A 17,608-nucleotide genomic window follows, 5' to 3' on the forward strand; every position below is an offset into this window, starting at 1 on the left:
GTGTGCAAAAATCCAAGCATTCCACCTTCCCACCTCTTCAAGCAACCCCTGGCCAGGATGTGTGGATTCAGGACCGGAATGTTTAGTTAGAGTAAGATCCCAAACTCCAGAGTAGAGAAAATCATCCTCAACCCAGGGGGACTGCCCAAGAGCCATTGGTGCACACTGTCAACAACTCCATCCATCACTTTACTGTGATCAGTCTGATGGGGTGATCACATTGGATTTTTCTGCTTTTTGTGAAGATAGAGCTTTGTCTCCACAAGAGCTATGCAGTAGCCACCCCAACCATTACCATAGAATATTATGCTATAGATAGATCTGCTCCAATAGAACCTGGTAAAGTATGTTTTTCCCTTGTTTTCCTCACAACCTCTCACAGACTGAGTCTCGAAGCTATGTTCTTTTGAACTCAGCCAGTTCAGACAGAAGTGGTGCTTTTTGTGATGGACGTTGAAGCCTCCCCCCCCACCTCCCCCTCCATGTTCTGTGCTCTTGCTGCTCTTCAGGCATCCTCCAGTGCTTATTAATAAAGGGATGGGATTGGTACATTACTGAGAAAGGATCTTAGATAGGAAGAACTATGTGTAGAATAGAATCTGGTTGGTGAAGGAAAGAAACAGCAGGGGGCAGCAAACATTGGTAGAAGACATTTTTAGGCCACAAAACTTTACTAGCATTGTAGGACATGCGATAAATATAATTATAGATGCAGGTAGCAGAGTAATGAAGTAAATATGAGTGACTTCAATCTGTATATTAGATTAGATTACTTACAGTGTGGAAACAGGCCCTTCGGCCCAACAAGTCCACACCGCCCCGCCGAAGCGCAACCCACCCATACCCCTACATCTACCCCTTACCTAATACTACGGGCAATTTAGCATGGCCAATTCACCTGACCTGCACATCTTTGGACTGTGGGAGGAAACCGGAGCACCCGGAGGAAACCCACGCAGACACGGGGAGAACGTGCAAACTCCACACAGTCGGGAGGCGGGAATTGAACCCAGGTCTCTGGCGCTGTGAGGCAGCAGTGCTAACCACTGTGCCACTGTGCCGCCTGTGCTGTATATAGAATTGATAGATCTAACGAACACCACTGCTGTGGAGAATGAATTCCTGGAATTTGTGCAAAATGGTTTTCTGGAACAGTTGGTTGTGGAACTTTTTAGATGTAACATTATATATTTAGAAGGGGTTATTTAATAATTATATTATGTTACGATGCGGAGGTCAAACCCCTCTGCTAATTAAAACTAAACCGCCTCACCTGTAATCTGATTAAAAATGTGAGTGAGTGAAAGAAAACCTAAATTTCCAGCGTTTAAAGAGAGAATAACAACTTATTTTCCTCACTCCGAACAATGAACAATAAGCAAAAACTGTGAATAATCCTGAGTCCCTTTTTCTTATCTAATCACTATCTAACCCTAACCCTATTAAAATGCTGCTCCAATAACACAATTATTAAACATTATGGGCGGCACGGTGGCACAGTGGTTAGCACTGCTGCCTCACAACGTCAGAGACCTGGATTCATTTCCCGCCTCAGGCAACTGTCTGTGTGGAGTTTGCACATTCTCTTTGTGCCTGCGTGGGTTTCCTCCGTGTGCTCCGGTTTCCTCCTACAGTCCAAAAATGTTCAGGTTAGGTGAACTGGCCATGCTAAATTGCCCGAAGTGTTAGATGAAGGGGTAAATGTAGGGGAATGGGTCTGGGTGGGTTGCTCCTTGGAGGGTCGGTGTGGACTAGTTGGGCCGAAGGGCCTGTTTCCACACTAAGTAAACTAATCTAATCTAATCTAAAAATTAACTTAATCTTTCAATCTCCATATCTCTCAGTCTCTTATGCTGTCTTCCTTCTGGTCTTCCAAATCTCCTACTTCCTTCCGTCCTTCTGATTCTGTTGTCTTCTCCCTGGGTCATCTCCTGTGATTTTCTTCTTTTTTACTGTGCGTGTCTTTGTATAAAATTTCTTGGTGTCTTTAATAGATTATGCCTTATGAGAGATTTCTTTGAGAATATTGAGACGTTTATTGCTTCAGATGGCAGTTGGCTCTGACTAATTTTCAAAATGCCCTTTTTTATCTTTCCAAGACTCGTACCCTCTCATTGGTCCAATGTTGTCAATATAGTCAAATTCAAAGTCATTTGGTTTTTGGTATCCTGGGCATAATTTAAATTAATTGGTTAAATTCAAATCCAATTGCTTTAACATCAAACACAACCCCAAGCTGATTGTTATATAGTATCAGTTCCAGCACACACTGAACCTGTCAGCTAGTCATAGACACATGTGTTGTCACAATCTCTCAACTCAGAAAAGACACCTCTCTCTTAAAGTGACCATACACACTTTTGACTTCATAGCACCTCCCCTCTTAAGAAAGAAATAAACCATAATAATGAAACCTCCCTCCCCTTTGTGGACCTCTCTGTCTCTGGCAACTGATTTAACACTGACATCTACTTCCAGCCCAGCAATTCCCACAGCTACCTTCACTACATTCCCACACCACCACCACCACCGTAAAAGCACAATCCCTTACTCCCAAGTCCTCCACCTCCGCCATGTCTGCTCCCAAGATGAACAATACTACTCCAGGACATCCCAGATGTCTCCTACTTCCAGGACCAAAATTTCCCCTCCCCTGTGATTAACAATGCTCTCTCAATCACAACTCCTCCATTTCCCGCACCTCCACCCTTGAACCCCAACCCCCTGCCTGTCGCAACAATGATAGAATCTCCCTGGTCCTCACATTCCACCACACTAATCTCCCAATCCAGTGTATCATCCACTTGCCATTTTTGCCACCGACAATCAGACCCCACTACCCTTCCCAATCCTATCTGCATTCCATAGGAACCATTCCTTCTCTGACTCCCTTGTTACGTCCATACTCACCACTCATCCCCTCTCCACAGTTGGCCCCTTCTCCTACTGCCGTAAGAGGTGCAAAATCTGCCTGTACCCCCTCCTCCCCCAACCTCACCTCTGTCCAAGGCCCCAAAGGATCATTCCACATCCGACAGAAATTTACTTGCATATTCTCAAACTTCATTTAATGCATCCGTTGCACTCAATGTGGTCTCCTCTACATCGGAGAGACTGAGTGCAAACTCACTGAATGATTCAGGGAACATCCCTGGTCCACATGCATCAAACGACCCCAACTTCCTGTAGCCACCCATTTCAACTCCCCCCGATGACATGTCCATTCTGGGCCTCTACCATCTAAGCAAGACCACCCACAAACTGGAGGAGGAACACCTCATCTCCCGCCTCGGGAGCCTACAACCACACAGCCTCAACAAAGTTTACAAATCTCCCTCCCCCCCCCCCACACCATCCCAGATCCAACCCTTCACTCAGCTCCACCCTCGACCTGACCTATCTATCCATCTCCCTTCCTACCTATCTGCTCCACATTTTCCACTGACCTATCACAATCATCTCCGACCTTCACCCATCTATCGACATCCCAACTACCTTTCCCTAAGCCCTGTGCCCCTCCCCCTATTTATTTCTCAGCCCCCTTCCCCCTCCCCAGTCCTGATGAAGGGTTAAGTCCGAAACGTCAACTCTCTTGCTCGTCAGATGCTGCCTGACCTGCATTGCTTTTTCCAGCGCCACACTTTATCAACAGGGACTTAGGAGAGCAAGAATAGGCCATGAAATGACTTTGGCAAGTAGGGTTAAAGAGAGTCCCAAGGCATTCTATACAGACATTAAAAACAAGAGGTTAACTAGGGAGAAGGTAGGATCACTCAAAAGATAAAGGAGGGAACTTGTGCTTGGAGGCAGGGGATGTGATCGAAATTCTAAATGAGTATATTGCATTAATATTCGCCCAGGAGAAGGACATGGTGAACAGTGCGATTAGTGTGGAGCACGATAATATACTAGATCATTTTGAAATCGAAAAAGAATCACAGCTACAGAGGCGAATGTTGTTGAGGAAGGTTTGTCTACTGAGTCAGTATGGGTGGAAGTTAGGAACAGCAAGGAAACAGCCACCGCATTGGGGGTTGTCTACAGACCACCTAGAGCAGTTGAGAGATTGAAGATCTCAGAGGCGGGCAGATTCTGGAAAAATGCAGAAGTAGCGGGGTTGTTGTTTTGGGTGATTTCAACTTTCCCAATCTCAACTGGAATCTCCTAAGTGCAGATGGTTTAGTTGTAGCCGTTTTTGTCAGATGTGTTCAGGAGGGTTTCCTTTGTTTTTAGATTACTTATAGTGTGGAAACAGGCCCTTCGGCCCAACAAGTCCACACCAAAGCGCAACCCACCCAAACCCCTAACCTAACACTACAGGCAATTTAGCATGGCCAATTCACCTGACCTGCACATCTTTGGACTGTGGGAGGAAACCAGAGCACCCGGAGGAAACCCACGCAGACACGGGGAGAACGTGCAAACTCCACACAGTCAGTCGCCTGAGGCGGGAATTGAACCCGGGTCTCTGGCGCTGTGAGGCAGCAGTGCTAACCACTGTGCCACCGTGCCGTCCTTACTCAGTATGTAGACAGGCGATGAGAGGAGAGGCCATTTTGGATTTGGTGCTCAACAACGAGCCAGGACAGGGGTCAGATCTCGCGGTGGGAGAGCACTTTGGTGAAAGTGTTCATAACTGCCTCACATTTAGCATAGCCTTGGAGAATGAAAGGTGCAGTTGCTGAGGGAAAATATTTAACTGGGGAAAAGGAAATTATGGCGCTATCAGACAGGAGTTGGGAAGTACAGATTGGGCACAATTGTTCCACAGAAAGGGCACAGCAGACATGTGGAGACTGTTTCAAGGAGCAGTTGTTGCGAGTGATGCACAAATATGTTCCTCTGAGACAGGTAAGAAGGGGTAAGATTAAGGAACCTTGGATGATGAGAACAGAGGAGCTTCTCATCAAAAGGAAGAAGGCAGCTTATGTAAGGTGGAGGAAATAAGGATCTAGCACAGCTTTAGGGGATTACAGGCTTACTAGAAGGAGCTCAGAAATGGAGTGAGGAGAGCCGGTTGGGGGGGGGGGGGCACGAGAAAGGTTTGGCAGGAAGGATTAGGGAGAACCCAAAGGTGTTTTACTCATACGTGAGGAATAAGAGAAGAGAATGATCAGGGAGAAGACAGGGCCGATCAGGGATAGCGGAGGGAACTTGCGCGTGGAGTCTGAGCAGATAGGGGAAGCCCTAAATGAGTTTTTTGCTTCGGTTTTCACCAAGGAAAGGTAACTTGCTCTAAATGAAAACTTAGAGGAGCTGGGATACAGTCTTGACCAGACCAAGATTGATGAAGACGATGTGCTAGAAATTTTGGAAAACATTAAGATTGTTAAGTCCCCAGGGCCAGACCAGATTTATCCAAGGCTGCTCCGGGAAGTGAGAAAGGAGGTTGCTAAGCCGCTGGCGAGGATATTTGCCTCCTCACTCTCCACGGGAGTCGTACCGGAGGATTGGAAGGAGGCGAATGTTGTTCCACTCTTCAAGAAGAGTAATAGGGAAATCCCTGGCAATTACAGACCAGTCAGCCTCACGTCTGTTGTCAGCAAAGTTGTGGAAAGAATTCTGAGGGATAAGATTTATGACTATTTGACAAAGCATAGTGTGATCAAAGGCAGTCAGTATGGCTTTGTGAGGGGCAGGTCATGCCTCACAAATCTTATTGAGTTCTTTGAGGAGGTGTCAAGACAGGTCGACGATGGTTGAGCAGTGGATGTGGTGTATATGGACTTCAGCAAGGCATTTGATAGGGTTCCCCATGGTAGGCTCATTCATAAAGTCAGGAAGTATGGGATACAGGGAGATTTGGCTATCTGGATTCAGAATTGGCCGGCTGACAGAAGGCAGAGAGTGGTTGTAGATGGAAAGTATTCTGCCTGGAGGTCAGTGTTGAGTGGGGTCCCGCAGGGCTCTGTTATTGGGCCTCTGCTCTTTGTAGTTTTTATAAGTGATTTGGATGAGAAGGTTGAAGGGTGGGTTAGTAAATTTGCAGATGACACAAAGGTTGGAGGTGTGGTTGATAGAGGGCTACTGCAGCGCGACATAGACAGGATGCAGAGCTAGGCTGAGAAATGGCAGATGGAGTTCAACCTGGATAAATGTGAAGTGATGCATTTTGGAAGGTCGAACTCAAATGTTGAATATAGGATTAAAAACAGGATTCTTGGAAGTGTGGAGGAACAGAGGGATCTGGGTGTGCAAGTACATAGATCCCTCAAAGTTGCCACCCAAGTGGATAGGGTTGTCAAGAAAGCATATGGTGTTTTGGCTTTCATTAACAGGGGGATCGAGTTTAAGAGCTGCGAGATTTTGCTGCAGCTCTATACGACCCTGGTGAGACCACACTTGGAATATTGTGTCCAGTTCTGGTTGCCCGATTATAGGAAAGATACAGAGGCTTTAGAGAGGGTGCAAAGAAGGTTTACTGGGATGCTGCCTGGGCTCGAGGGCTTGCCTTATATGAAGAAAGGTTGAATAAGCTCAGACTTTTCTCTCGAGAAAGAGAAGGAGGAAGAGAGGAGACCTGATCGAGGTATACAAGATAATGAGAGAAATAGGTAGAGTCAATAGCCAGAGACTTTTCCCCAGGGCAGGATTGACTGGTACGAGAAGTCATAGTTTGAAGATATTAGGAGGAAGGTACAAAGAAGACAGGTTCTTTATGCAGAGAGTTGTGAATGCATAGAATGCGTTGCCAGCGGTGGTGGTGGAAGCAGAGTCATTGGGGACATTTAAGCGACTGCTGGACATGCACATAGATAGCAGTGAGTTGACGGGTGCGTAGGTTAAGTTACTATATTTTACGTTAGGTTTAAGTCTTGGCCCAACATTGTGGGCCAAAGGGCCTGTTCTGTGCTGTACTTTTCTATGTTCTATTTTCTAAAGAAGTGGTGTCAGGTCTCTTAAGAGCACTAAGGTTCCCAGGGCGCAGTCATATCGACTGCAGGTTATTGAGAGAGAGAAGAGGCGAGTTTGCTGGGGCCTTGACCAAGATCTTTGTATCTTCCTTAGCCACTGGAGAAGTCCCAGAGGACTAGTAAAAATCTAATGTTGTTCCCCTGTTCAAGAAGGGAAGTGGGAATAATCCACAAAACTATAGACCAGTGAGTCTCATATCCGTAGTTGGGAAACTATTGAAGAGATTCTTAGGGATAGATTTTCCATGCGTTTGGAAAAGCATGGCCTAATTAGGGATAGTCAGCGTGGCTTTTTGCGTGGCAGGTCATGTCTTACTAACTTGATTGAATTTTTCGAGGAGGTGATGAAGGTGATTGATGAGGGTGGAGCAGTGGATATTGTCTACATGAATTTTAATAAGGCTTTCAGCAAGGTCCTTCACAGTAGGCTCATCCAGAAGATTACAATGCATGGGATCCACGGTGACTTGGCTGCTTGGATTCAGAGTTCGCTTGCCTCGAGAAGGCAGAGAGTAGTGGTGAAAGGGTGTGTTTCAGTCTGGAGGTCCATGACACAGGAATCCATACTGGGATCTCTGTTGTTTGTGATACATATCAATGACTTAAATGAAAAGGTAGATGGGTGTGTTAGTCAGTTTGCAAACAACATTAAGATTGATGTAGAAGGTTGTCAGATGTTACAGTGAGATGTGGATCAGTTGCAGATCTACGTGGAGAAATGTGTTGAGGTTTACTCTGGACAAGTGTGAGATGCTGCACCTTGGGAGATGAAACGTTAAAGTATACAGATAATGGCAGTACCCTAAACAGCATTGATGTACAGAGGGATCTTGGGATTCAAGTCCATAGCTCCTTGAGAGTGGCCAAACAAGTAGATAGGGTGGGAAAGAAGGCCTATAGCATGCTTGCCTATCTGCTGTAGCACGTTTCTTCAACATGAGCTGGCTTCAAGGTGATTAAAGGGTTTAGCCCGTTATTTGCAGAATGTGAACTTTCCTTACCTGTATTGGCTGTAACGCAAGTTGGGCCCCCTTAGTTAAAAGGTGCGGCTATTGTGCGATTTTCTTAAGACGCGAGATTGCACGAGAATGGAACAATCATGTTATATTAGAACTAACTGTACAAGAGTCAGGATGTCATCATGCAGCTTTATAAAGCTTTGATTAGGTTACACTTTGAGTATTGCATTCAGTTCTGGTCGCCACATTACAGGAAAGACATGGAGGTTTTGGAGAGGGTGCAGAAGATGTTTACCAGGATGCTGCCTGGAATTGAGGGTATGAACTAAAAGGAGATGCTAGAAAAACTTGGGTTGTTTTCTTTGGAACAGTGGAAGCTGAGTGGAGACTTGATAGAAGTCTATAAAATAATGAGATGTGTAGATAGGGTTGGCAGTCGGAATCTTTTTCCAGAGTTGAAATGTCTAATACTAGGGGGCAGGCATTAAAGGTGAAAAGGGGAAAGTTCAAAGGAGATGGGGGGGCAAGTTTTTTAGACAGTGTGATAGATGCCTAGGACTTGCTGCCAGGGTTGGTGGTGCAGGCAGATATGAAAGGTGCATTTAAGGAGCTTCGCGATAATCATGTGAATGTGCAAGGAATGAAGGGATATAGACTAAGGACAAGCAGAAGGGATTAGTTTAATTTGGTGTCATGTTTGGCACAGTGTCATGGGCCAAAGGGCCTGTTCCTGTGCTGAACTGTTCTAGGTTCTGCTATAAAGTTTGGAGATAATGTAGTTCAATCCAAAATGAAAATGTTAAATTCTGAACAAAGGGAGCTCTGATGGGATGAGAATAGATTGGCAGTGGTGGCTTGGGAAAATACATTAAAGGGTATGACAATGGATGAGCTAGTATATAAATAATTAATATATGATTTACAATAAAAATATGTTCCTTTAAGGCACAAAGAAACAGGAAAAGTGAGCTAACCATGGCTAACGAAAGAAAATCCCACACCTAGAGTGCATTCTGTGCCCTTGCCAATCTTCGTGCTTCTTCCAAGTATTATTCAACACAGAGAAGTACTGATTCATCAGCCGAGGGAGGGAGGTGCATGGTAATGAGCAGGAAGTTTCCTTGCCTGTATTTAACTTGGTGCCATCAGACTGCAAAGGTTTGAGAGTCAAAGTTGAGAATTTCCAGGGCAACTCCCTCCCAACTGTATACCACTGTGCTGCTGCCACTTCAGCTTGGGTCTGTCCTGCTGGTATTACAGGATATATCCAGAAATGGTGATGGTGTTGTCTGGGGCATTGTCTGTAAGTTATGATTCCGTGAGTATGACTCTGTCAGTCTCTTGCTTGACTAGTCTGTGAGATAGCTCTCTCCATTTTGGCATTAGCCCCCAAATGTTAGGAGGAGGGCAATGCAGTGTCGACAAGGCCGGTTTTGTCATTGTCATTTCCAGTGCCGAGGTTGATGCCAGAAAATCTTTTTAAGATTACATTCCCTACGGAATGGTAACAAGCCCTTCAGTCCAACACGTCTACACCAACCCTCTGAAGAGTAACCCACCCAGACCCATTCCCTTACATTTACTAAAGCACTGAACACTATGGGCAATTTAGCATAGCCAATTCACCTGACCTGCACACCTTTTGGACTGTGGGAGGAAACTGGAGCACCCAGAGGAAACCCACGAGATACTGGGAGAATGTGCAAACTCCACACAGACAGTCACCCAAAGTGGGAATCGAACCTAGGACCCTGGCGGTGTGAGGCAGCAGTGCTAACCACTGAGCCATCATGTCACCTGAATAGTTTCGTCATTCGACTTCTAAATTCCAAATTTTTATTGAATTCAGATTCCATCTTATGCCAAGTTGGAATGTGAACCCAAATACTATCTAAATGTATTGATTACCTATCCAGTGATAATACTACTACCCCATCATTTCCCCCTTCTGCCTTATTAAGTAGATCATAGAAACCCTACAGTGTGGAAGCAGGCCATTCAGCCCATCTTGTCCACAACAACCCTCCAATGAGCATCCCACCCAGACTCACCCCATCTCTGTAACCCTGCATTTCCCATAGCTAATCCACACTTCCTGCACATCCTGAACACTACAGGGCAATTTAGCATGCCCAATCCACCTAACCTGCTCAACTTTGGATTGTGGGATCAAACCGGAGCATCTATAGGAAACCTGTGCAGACACTGGGAGAATGTGCAAACTCTATACAGACAGACGCCTGAGGCTGGAATTGAACCCTGATACCTGGCGCTGTGAGGCAGCAGTGCTAACCGCTGAGCCATCGTGCCATTTAATTACTCTTTTATGCAGCACTTTATTGAATATGTTTATTTCATCAACTGGTTCTCCTTTATCTATTCTATTTGTTACCTCAAAGAATTCTAGCAGATTTGTCAGGCATGATTTTTCCTTAGTGGATAGGGCTTTAAACTAAATAGTTGAGTGGAGGGGGAGGTTAGTTGGTTGCGTGGAGAATTATGGAAAAACTTAAAGGGTGGGGGGGACATTCAGCAAGGATTATTATAGTTTTCAAAGCAAGTAGTAGGACAGTTGTGAAGAAGGGTCTGTGGACCTGAAATATTAAGTCTGATTTCTTTCCACAGATACTGCCAGATCTGCTGAGCTTTTCCAGCAAGTTTGTTTGTAATGGCACAGAGTGTGGAAAGGGTCAGGAATCTAACTTCAGGCACAGCAGATAGGAAGGTCATGAGAAGGGGTGCAGTCAGCTCAGGACTGAGGACCGAAGTGCACAGTGTACATAACTAGGTCAATGAGCCCGTAACGCAGATTGAAGTTGGCAGGTATGTTGTGTGTATCACAGATATGTGGCTGCAAGATGATGGGGGCTAAGAACTACATATCCAAGGATATGCATCTTATTGAAAGGACAGGCCAATGAGCAGAGGGGGCAGGGTCGCCTTGTTAGTAAGAAATGAAATTAAATCAACAGCAAGAAGTAATACAGATTCAGAATATGTAGAAGCTGTGGGTAGAGTTCAGGAACACTGATAGGAGTTATGTACAGATCTCCTAGCAGTAGTCAGGATGTGGGGAAGAAAAGAAATCAGAAGATAGACAAGGCATTTATGAAGGGCACTATGACAATAATTATGGGGTCTTCAATATGCAGGTGGACTGAGAATATCAGGTTGGTTATAGATCTCAAGAAAAGGAATTCACTGAAAGACTTTGAGATGGTGTTTTGGAGCAGCTTGTGGTAGAGCCCACTAGGAGTATTATGTACCCTGTTGGTCTCCTTATCTAAGGAAGGATATACCTGGCGTAGGGGAAGTGCACTGAAGGTTCACCAGACTAATTGGATGGTAGGATTGTTTTATGAGGAGAGACTGGGGAGCCTAGGCCTGTTTTTCTGTAAGTGTAAAAGAATGAGAGGCGATCTCATTGAAACTTCGGAAATTCTGGCAGGACTCGACAGGTTATGTACAGGAAGGATATTTTGCATGACTGGTAGTAGAACCAAAGGACATAGTGTCAGAATAGGGAACAGCCATTTGGGATTGAAAAGAGGAGACATTTCTTCATTCAGATTGTAGGCAGCCTTTGGAATTCTCTACCCTCGAGGGCAGAGAGGGCTAAGACATTGAGTTTGTTCAAGACAGAGATTGATCAATTTCCCGATAGTAATAGTATGAAGGGATGTGGAGATAGCACAGGGAAAATCAGCCATGACTCAGAATGGCTTGAGGAGCTGAATGGTCCACTGCTGCTATTTTCCTGTTTTGAAAAATGAAGCTATCCCTGGAACCAATATTTGTCCTCAATCAACATTACAAAAATAGATTACTGTTAGAGGGAGTTTACTGTGCACATACTGGCTTTCAGTTATCCTAAAATTGTTAAAGGCAGCATCTAAATGTGTGTTATTTTCAGTTGTATTAATAAGTGTTTGTTTCTTTCCATGGTGTGAGTACAGTGATGCACAATTACCCGATGCAGCCAGGCTATCCTGCCAACACGCCTGTAGCATCATATCACCCATACCCAGCAGCTCCAGCCTACAATGCTACAGGTAAGTTTGAATTGTTATTACAAGCAAAGAGCTCAGGGTTTATAAAATTAATACAACATAGAACATAGAAACATATAGCACAGGCCCTTCAACCCATGATGTTGTGTCGAGGATTATTTCTAATCTAAAATAAAATAACCTAACCTACGCACCCCTCAATTCACTGCTGTCCGTGTGCAAGTCCAGCAGTCACTTAAATGACTCTGCTTCCACCACCACTGGCAATACATCCCATGCATTCACAACTCTGTGCATTAAGAACCTACCTCTGAAGTCTCCTGTATACCTTCCTCCTAATATCTTAAAACTGTGACCCCTCGTGCCAGTCAATCCTGCCGTGGGGAAGGCCTCTGGCTATTGACTCTATCCATGCCTGTCATTACCTTGTATATCTCGATCAGGTCACCTCTCTTTCTCCTCCTCTCCAGAGAGAAAAGTCCAAGGTTAGTCAACCTCTCTTCATAAGGCAAGCCCTCCAGTCCAGGTAGCATCCTGGTAAACCTTCTTTGCATCCTCTCCAAAGCCTCTGTGTCTTTCCTATAGTAGAGTGACCAGACCTGGACACAATATTCCAAGTGTGGTCTCACCAGCGACTTGTAGAGCTGCAGCAAAACCTCGCGGCACTTAAACTCGATCCCCCTGTTAATAAAAGCCAAAATACCATATGCTTTCTTAACAACCCTATCCACTTGGGTGGCAACTTTGAGGGACCTTTGCACTTGAACACCAAGATCTGTCTGTTCCTCCACACTGCCAAGAATCCTGTCTTTAATCCTATATTGAGTATTCAAATTCAACCTTCCAAAAATGCATAACTTCACATTTATCCAGGTTGAACTCCATCTGCCATTTCTCAGCCCAGCTCTGCATCTTGTCTATGTTGCGCTGCAGCCTGCAGTAGCCCTCGATACTATCGACGACACCTCCAACCTTTATGTCATCAGCAAATTTACTAACCCACCCCTCAACCGCCTCATCCAAGTCATTTATAAAAACTACAAAGAGCAGAGGCCCAATAACAGAGCCCTGCGGGACCCCACTCAACACTGACCTCCAGGCAGAATACTTTTCCATCTGTCAACCACTCTCTGCCTTCTGTCAGCCGGCCAATTCTGAATCCAGATAGCCAAATCTCCCTGTATCCCATACTTCCTGACTTTATGAACGAGCCTACCACGGGGAATCTTATCGAATGCCTTGCTGAAGTCCTTATACACCATGTCCACTGCTCGACCTTCATCGACTTGTCTCGTCATCCAAGGTAAAAACAATGACTGCAGATGCTAGAAACCAGATTCTGGAGTAGAGTGGTGCTGGAAAAGCACAGCAGTTCAGACAGCATCCGAGGAGCAGGAAAATTGAAGTTTCGGGCTAAAGCCCTTCATCAGGAATACAGGCAGAGTGCCTTAAGGGTGGAGAGATAAATGAGAGGAGGGTGGGGGTGGGGAGAAAGTAGCATAGAGTACAATAGGTGATTGGGGGTGGGGATGGAGGTGATAGGTCAGGGAGGAGGGTGGGGCAAGATAGCAAAGAGTACAGTGGGTGGATGGGGAGGGTGGGATGAAGGTGATACGTCAGAGAGGAGTGTGGAGTGGATGGGTGGAAAGGAAGATAGGCAGGTAGGACAGGTCATGGCGACAGTGCTGAGCTAGAAGTTTGGAACTGGAGTGAGGTGGAAGGGGAAATGAGGAAACTGGTGAAGTCCACATTGATGCCCTGGGGTTGAAGTTCTTCCTCCAGGCGTCTGGTGATGAGAGAGCGGCGGTGAAGGAGGCCCAGGACGTCCATGTCCTCGGCAGAGTGGGAGGGGGAGTTGAAATGTTGGGCCACGAGGCGGTGTGGTTGATTGGTGCGGGTGTCCCGGAGATGTTCCCTAAAGCGCTCTGCTAGGAGGCGTCCAGTCTCCCCAATGTAGAGGAGACCGCATCGGGAGCAACGGATACAATAAATGATATATTGGTGGGTGTGCAGGTGAAACTTTGATGGATGTGGAAGGCTCCTTTGGGGCCTTGGATAGAGGTGAGGGAGGAGGTGTGGGTACAGGTTTTGCAATTCCTGCGGTGGCAGGGGAAGGTGCCAGGATAGGAGGGTGAGTTGTTGGGGGGCGTGGACCTGACCAGGTAGTCTCGGAGGGAGCGGTCTTTGCGGAAGGCGGAAAGGGGTGGGGAGGGAAGTATATTCCTGGTGGTGGGGTCTGTTTGGAGGTGGCGGAAATGTCGGCGGATGATTTAGTTTGTGCGAAGGTTGGTAGGGTGGAAGGTGAGCACCGTGGGGTTTTATCCTTGTTATGGTTGGAGGGGTGGGGTCTGAGGTGCGGGATGTGGACAAGATGCGTTAGAAGGCATCTTTAACCACGTGGGAAGGGAAATTGCGGTCTCTAAAGAAGGAGGCCATCTGGTGTGTTCTGTGGTGGAACTGGTCCTCCTGGGAGCAGATACGACGGAGGAATTGGGAATACGGGATGGCATTTTTGCAGGAGGTAGGGTGGGAAGCGGTGTAATCCAGGTAGCTATGGGAGTCGGTGTGTTTGTAAAAAATGTCGGTCGTCATTAATGGAGATGGAAAGATCCAGGAAGGGGAGGGAGGTATCAGAGATGGTCCAGGTAAATTTAAGGTCAGGGTGAATGTGTTGGTGAAGTTGATGAATTGCTCAACCTCCTCGCGGGAGTACCACGTCCTCATCCAAGTCATTTATAAAAATCACAAAGAGTAGAGGTCCCAGAACAGATCCCTGCGGAACATCATTGGTCACCAAGCTCCATGCTGAATACTTTCCATCTACCATCACCCTCTGTCTTTGATGGGCCAGCCAATTTTGTATCAAGACAGTCAAATTTCCCAGTATCCATTGCCTCCTTACTTTCTGCATGAGCCTGCCATGGGGAACCTTCTTAAACACCTTGCTAAAATCCATGTACACCACATCCACTTCATCAATGTGTTTTGTCACATCCTCAAAGAATTCAATAAGGCTTGTGAAGCATGACCTGCCCCTCTCAAGGTCATGCTGACTCTCTCTAATCATACTATGGTTTTCCAAGTAGTCATAAATCCTGTCTCTCAGAATCCTCTCCAATAATTTGCCCACTATTGATGTAAGACTGGTCAGTAATTCCTAGGATTATCCCTAATGCCTTTCTTGAACAAGAGAATAACATTTTTTACCCTCCAGTCATCTGGCAGTACTCCAGTGAACAGTGAGGATGCAAAGATCATCACCTCGCTTCCTGTAGTAACCTAGGGTATATCCCAGTTGGCCCAGGAGATTTATCTATCCTTATGTTTTACAAAATTTCCAGCACATCCTCCTTCCGAATATCAATCTGTTCACACTATCCTCAGAACATCAAGGTCCCTCTCAGTAGAGAATACTGAAGGAAAGTATTCATTAAGGACCTCTCCTACCTTCTCAGACTCCAGGCGCAAGTTCCCTCCACTATCCCTGATCAGACCTACCCTCACTCTGGCCAACCTCTTATTCCTCACGTAGGTGTAGAACACCTTAGGGTTTTCCTTAATCCTACCTGCTAAAGCTCTTCCATGCCCCCTTCTAGCTGTCCTAAGTCAATTTTTCAGATCCTTCCTGGCTACTTCGTAACCCTCTAAAGCCCTATCTGATCCTTGCTTCCTCAATGTTAAGTAAACTTCCTCCTTCCTCTTGACGAGATGTCCAACATTCTTTGTCACCCAAGGTTCTTTCAACCTACCATCCCTCCCTTGCCGCAGTGGGAGAAACCTGTCCGGCACTCGCAGCAAGTGCTTCCCGAACAACCTCCACATTTTGGTCGTGCATTTCCCTGAGAACATCTATTCCCAGTTTAGGTGCTCCAGTTCCTGTCTAATGGCATTGTAATTCCCCTCCCTGAATTAAATACTTTCCCATACCATCTGCTCCTATCCCTCTCCATTAGTATAGTAAAGGTCATGGAGTTGTGATCACTATCACCGAGATGCTCTCCCACCGAGAGATCTGACACTTGGCATGGTTCTTTGCCAAGCACCAAATCCGATCTGTCTTCCCCTCTAATCGGCCTATCTACGTATTGTTTCAAGAACCCTTCCTGGACACACCTGACACAAACTGCTCCATCCAAACTATTTGAACTAAGGATGTTCTAGTCAATATTAGGGAAGTTAAAGTCACTCAGGACAACAACCCTGTTACTTCTGCACCTTTCCAAAATCTGCCTCCCAGTCTGCTCCTCCATGTCTCTGTTGCTACTGGGGTGGTGGTGGGGGGTTTGTAGATAACTCCCAATAAAATTACTGCTCCTTTGGGGCATTCAGGGTTTTTAAGGGGGGCATTGGGGAATGGGATTGCAATGTTAAAAGTTGTTTTGGGGTACTGTGTGGTTTTGGGATCTGTACAGTCAAGTCCAATCAGTGTTGGATTTCAGAGCCTTTCATGTTGCAGATTCAGAGTGGTGCTATGAAACACGTTGATTAGACAGTCCTGATTTTCCAAAATAAATACATCAGGAAGCTTGTGCGTACCCTGTGGGAGTCTCTGTCAAAACTCTTAACATTTTATTGTTGATATGTCAGGATGTTGGTCTTGTTCAGGGATCGAAAGTATAGTCCTTATATAGCTTAATTATTATAACATAAATGTAACTTATGCATTCCACCAGACAGTTAACAATTCGCTAAGAGTTTGGTTTAGAAATCCCTTTCTTTTTGCCTTGCGTGTTTCTGTAGTTTCTATTTTTGACCATTTTTCTCAAAGGCTCTTCAGGTTAAATTCGCCGGCTGTGATCTTGGTAATGTATGGATCCATAGATTCATCGTTCTTAATGATGCTAATTCGCTACATTGAACGCTAATCTAAACTGTCTGATTTGTTTGCTTTTGTAGCTGCTCCCCCGTACACCTCATCGTAGCTGGAATGAAGAACAGCTGCCAGACTCCGCTCCCATACTCCACAGCTCCAGTCTCTAGTTAACTGGGATACTGCAGTTTTGTCTGATAGGACCCCATTAGCTGGAAAACATCGTTTGCATGGCTGCCATATATTTGTTTTTTGAGATTTCTAATTTTGAAATTCAAATTATGCCGAGTGTTATTTTCCACCCTTACTAAGCTGAAAGTTTATCTGTAGTTGTTTACTTATTTATTTATGGCTGTTATTTCACCCTGTGCCATTGACCTCTTTCAGTAGAAACTGAAGTAGTATTCCTGGGTTCTACAGTTTCATACAATTTGTTATTCACTGTTAATTTCAGTGTAATAATATCAGTATTATTTGGATGAAGAAAGCATTGATATGTTTGATGGAATGCAGCTCTGATGTCAACTGTGCTATAAAAGGGTTCATTCAAAGTGTAATTTGGCTGAATGATTGATTACAGGGTGAGGCCCATAGTCTGTGTTTGTGTGTGTGTGTGAGTGAGAGAGAGAGAGTAGTCAGTGGGTGTGGACACAGGAGGAGTGTGTGTCTGTGTGTGGAGGTATGTCTGTGGCAGGGTCAATGTATGTGTTTATAAGTGTGTCTGTGTGCGTATGTCTCTGTCAGGGTCTGTGTCTTTGTAAGCTTGTCTGAGTTAGGGTCTGTATATGTAAGAATGTGTATGTGTGTCTGAGTTGGAGTCTGTGTGTAAGTGTGCCTATGTTGGTGTGTGAGTGTACTTGTGCCAGTGTCTGTATCATGTTGTGTGCTGAGGGTGTCTCTATCGGGGTCTGTGTC

At 45.4% G+C, this 17,608-nt stretch overlaps 1 protein-coding gene across 1 annotated transcript in view; it reads left to right on the forward strand.

The window, feature by feature from the left end:
• The window catches only part of shisa4 (shisa family member 4), a 70,796-nt gene extending 53,546 nt beyond the window's left edge, over positions 1-17,250 (forward strand). The window contains exons 5-6 of the mRNA XM_072563509.1: positions 11,830-11,925; positions 16,780-17,250. Coding sequence (XP_072419610.1) covers positions 11,830-11,925; positions 16,780-16,805 — 122 coding nt within the window. The 3' untranslated portion in view covers positions 16,806-17,250. The remainder of the gene's footprint in view (positions 1-11,829; positions 11,926-16,779) is intronic.
• The last annotated feature ends 358 nt before the right edge of the window (positions 17,251-17,608 follow it).

The sequence above is a fragment of the Chiloscyllium punctatum genome, chromosome 45 (genome assembly GCF_047496795.1).
Source record: "Chiloscyllium punctatum isolate Juve2018m chromosome 45, sChiPun1.3, whole genome shotgun sequence".
Lineage (NCBI taxonomy): Eukaryota > Metazoa > Chordata > Chondrichthyes > Orectolobiformes > Hemiscylliidae > Chiloscyllium > Chiloscyllium punctatum.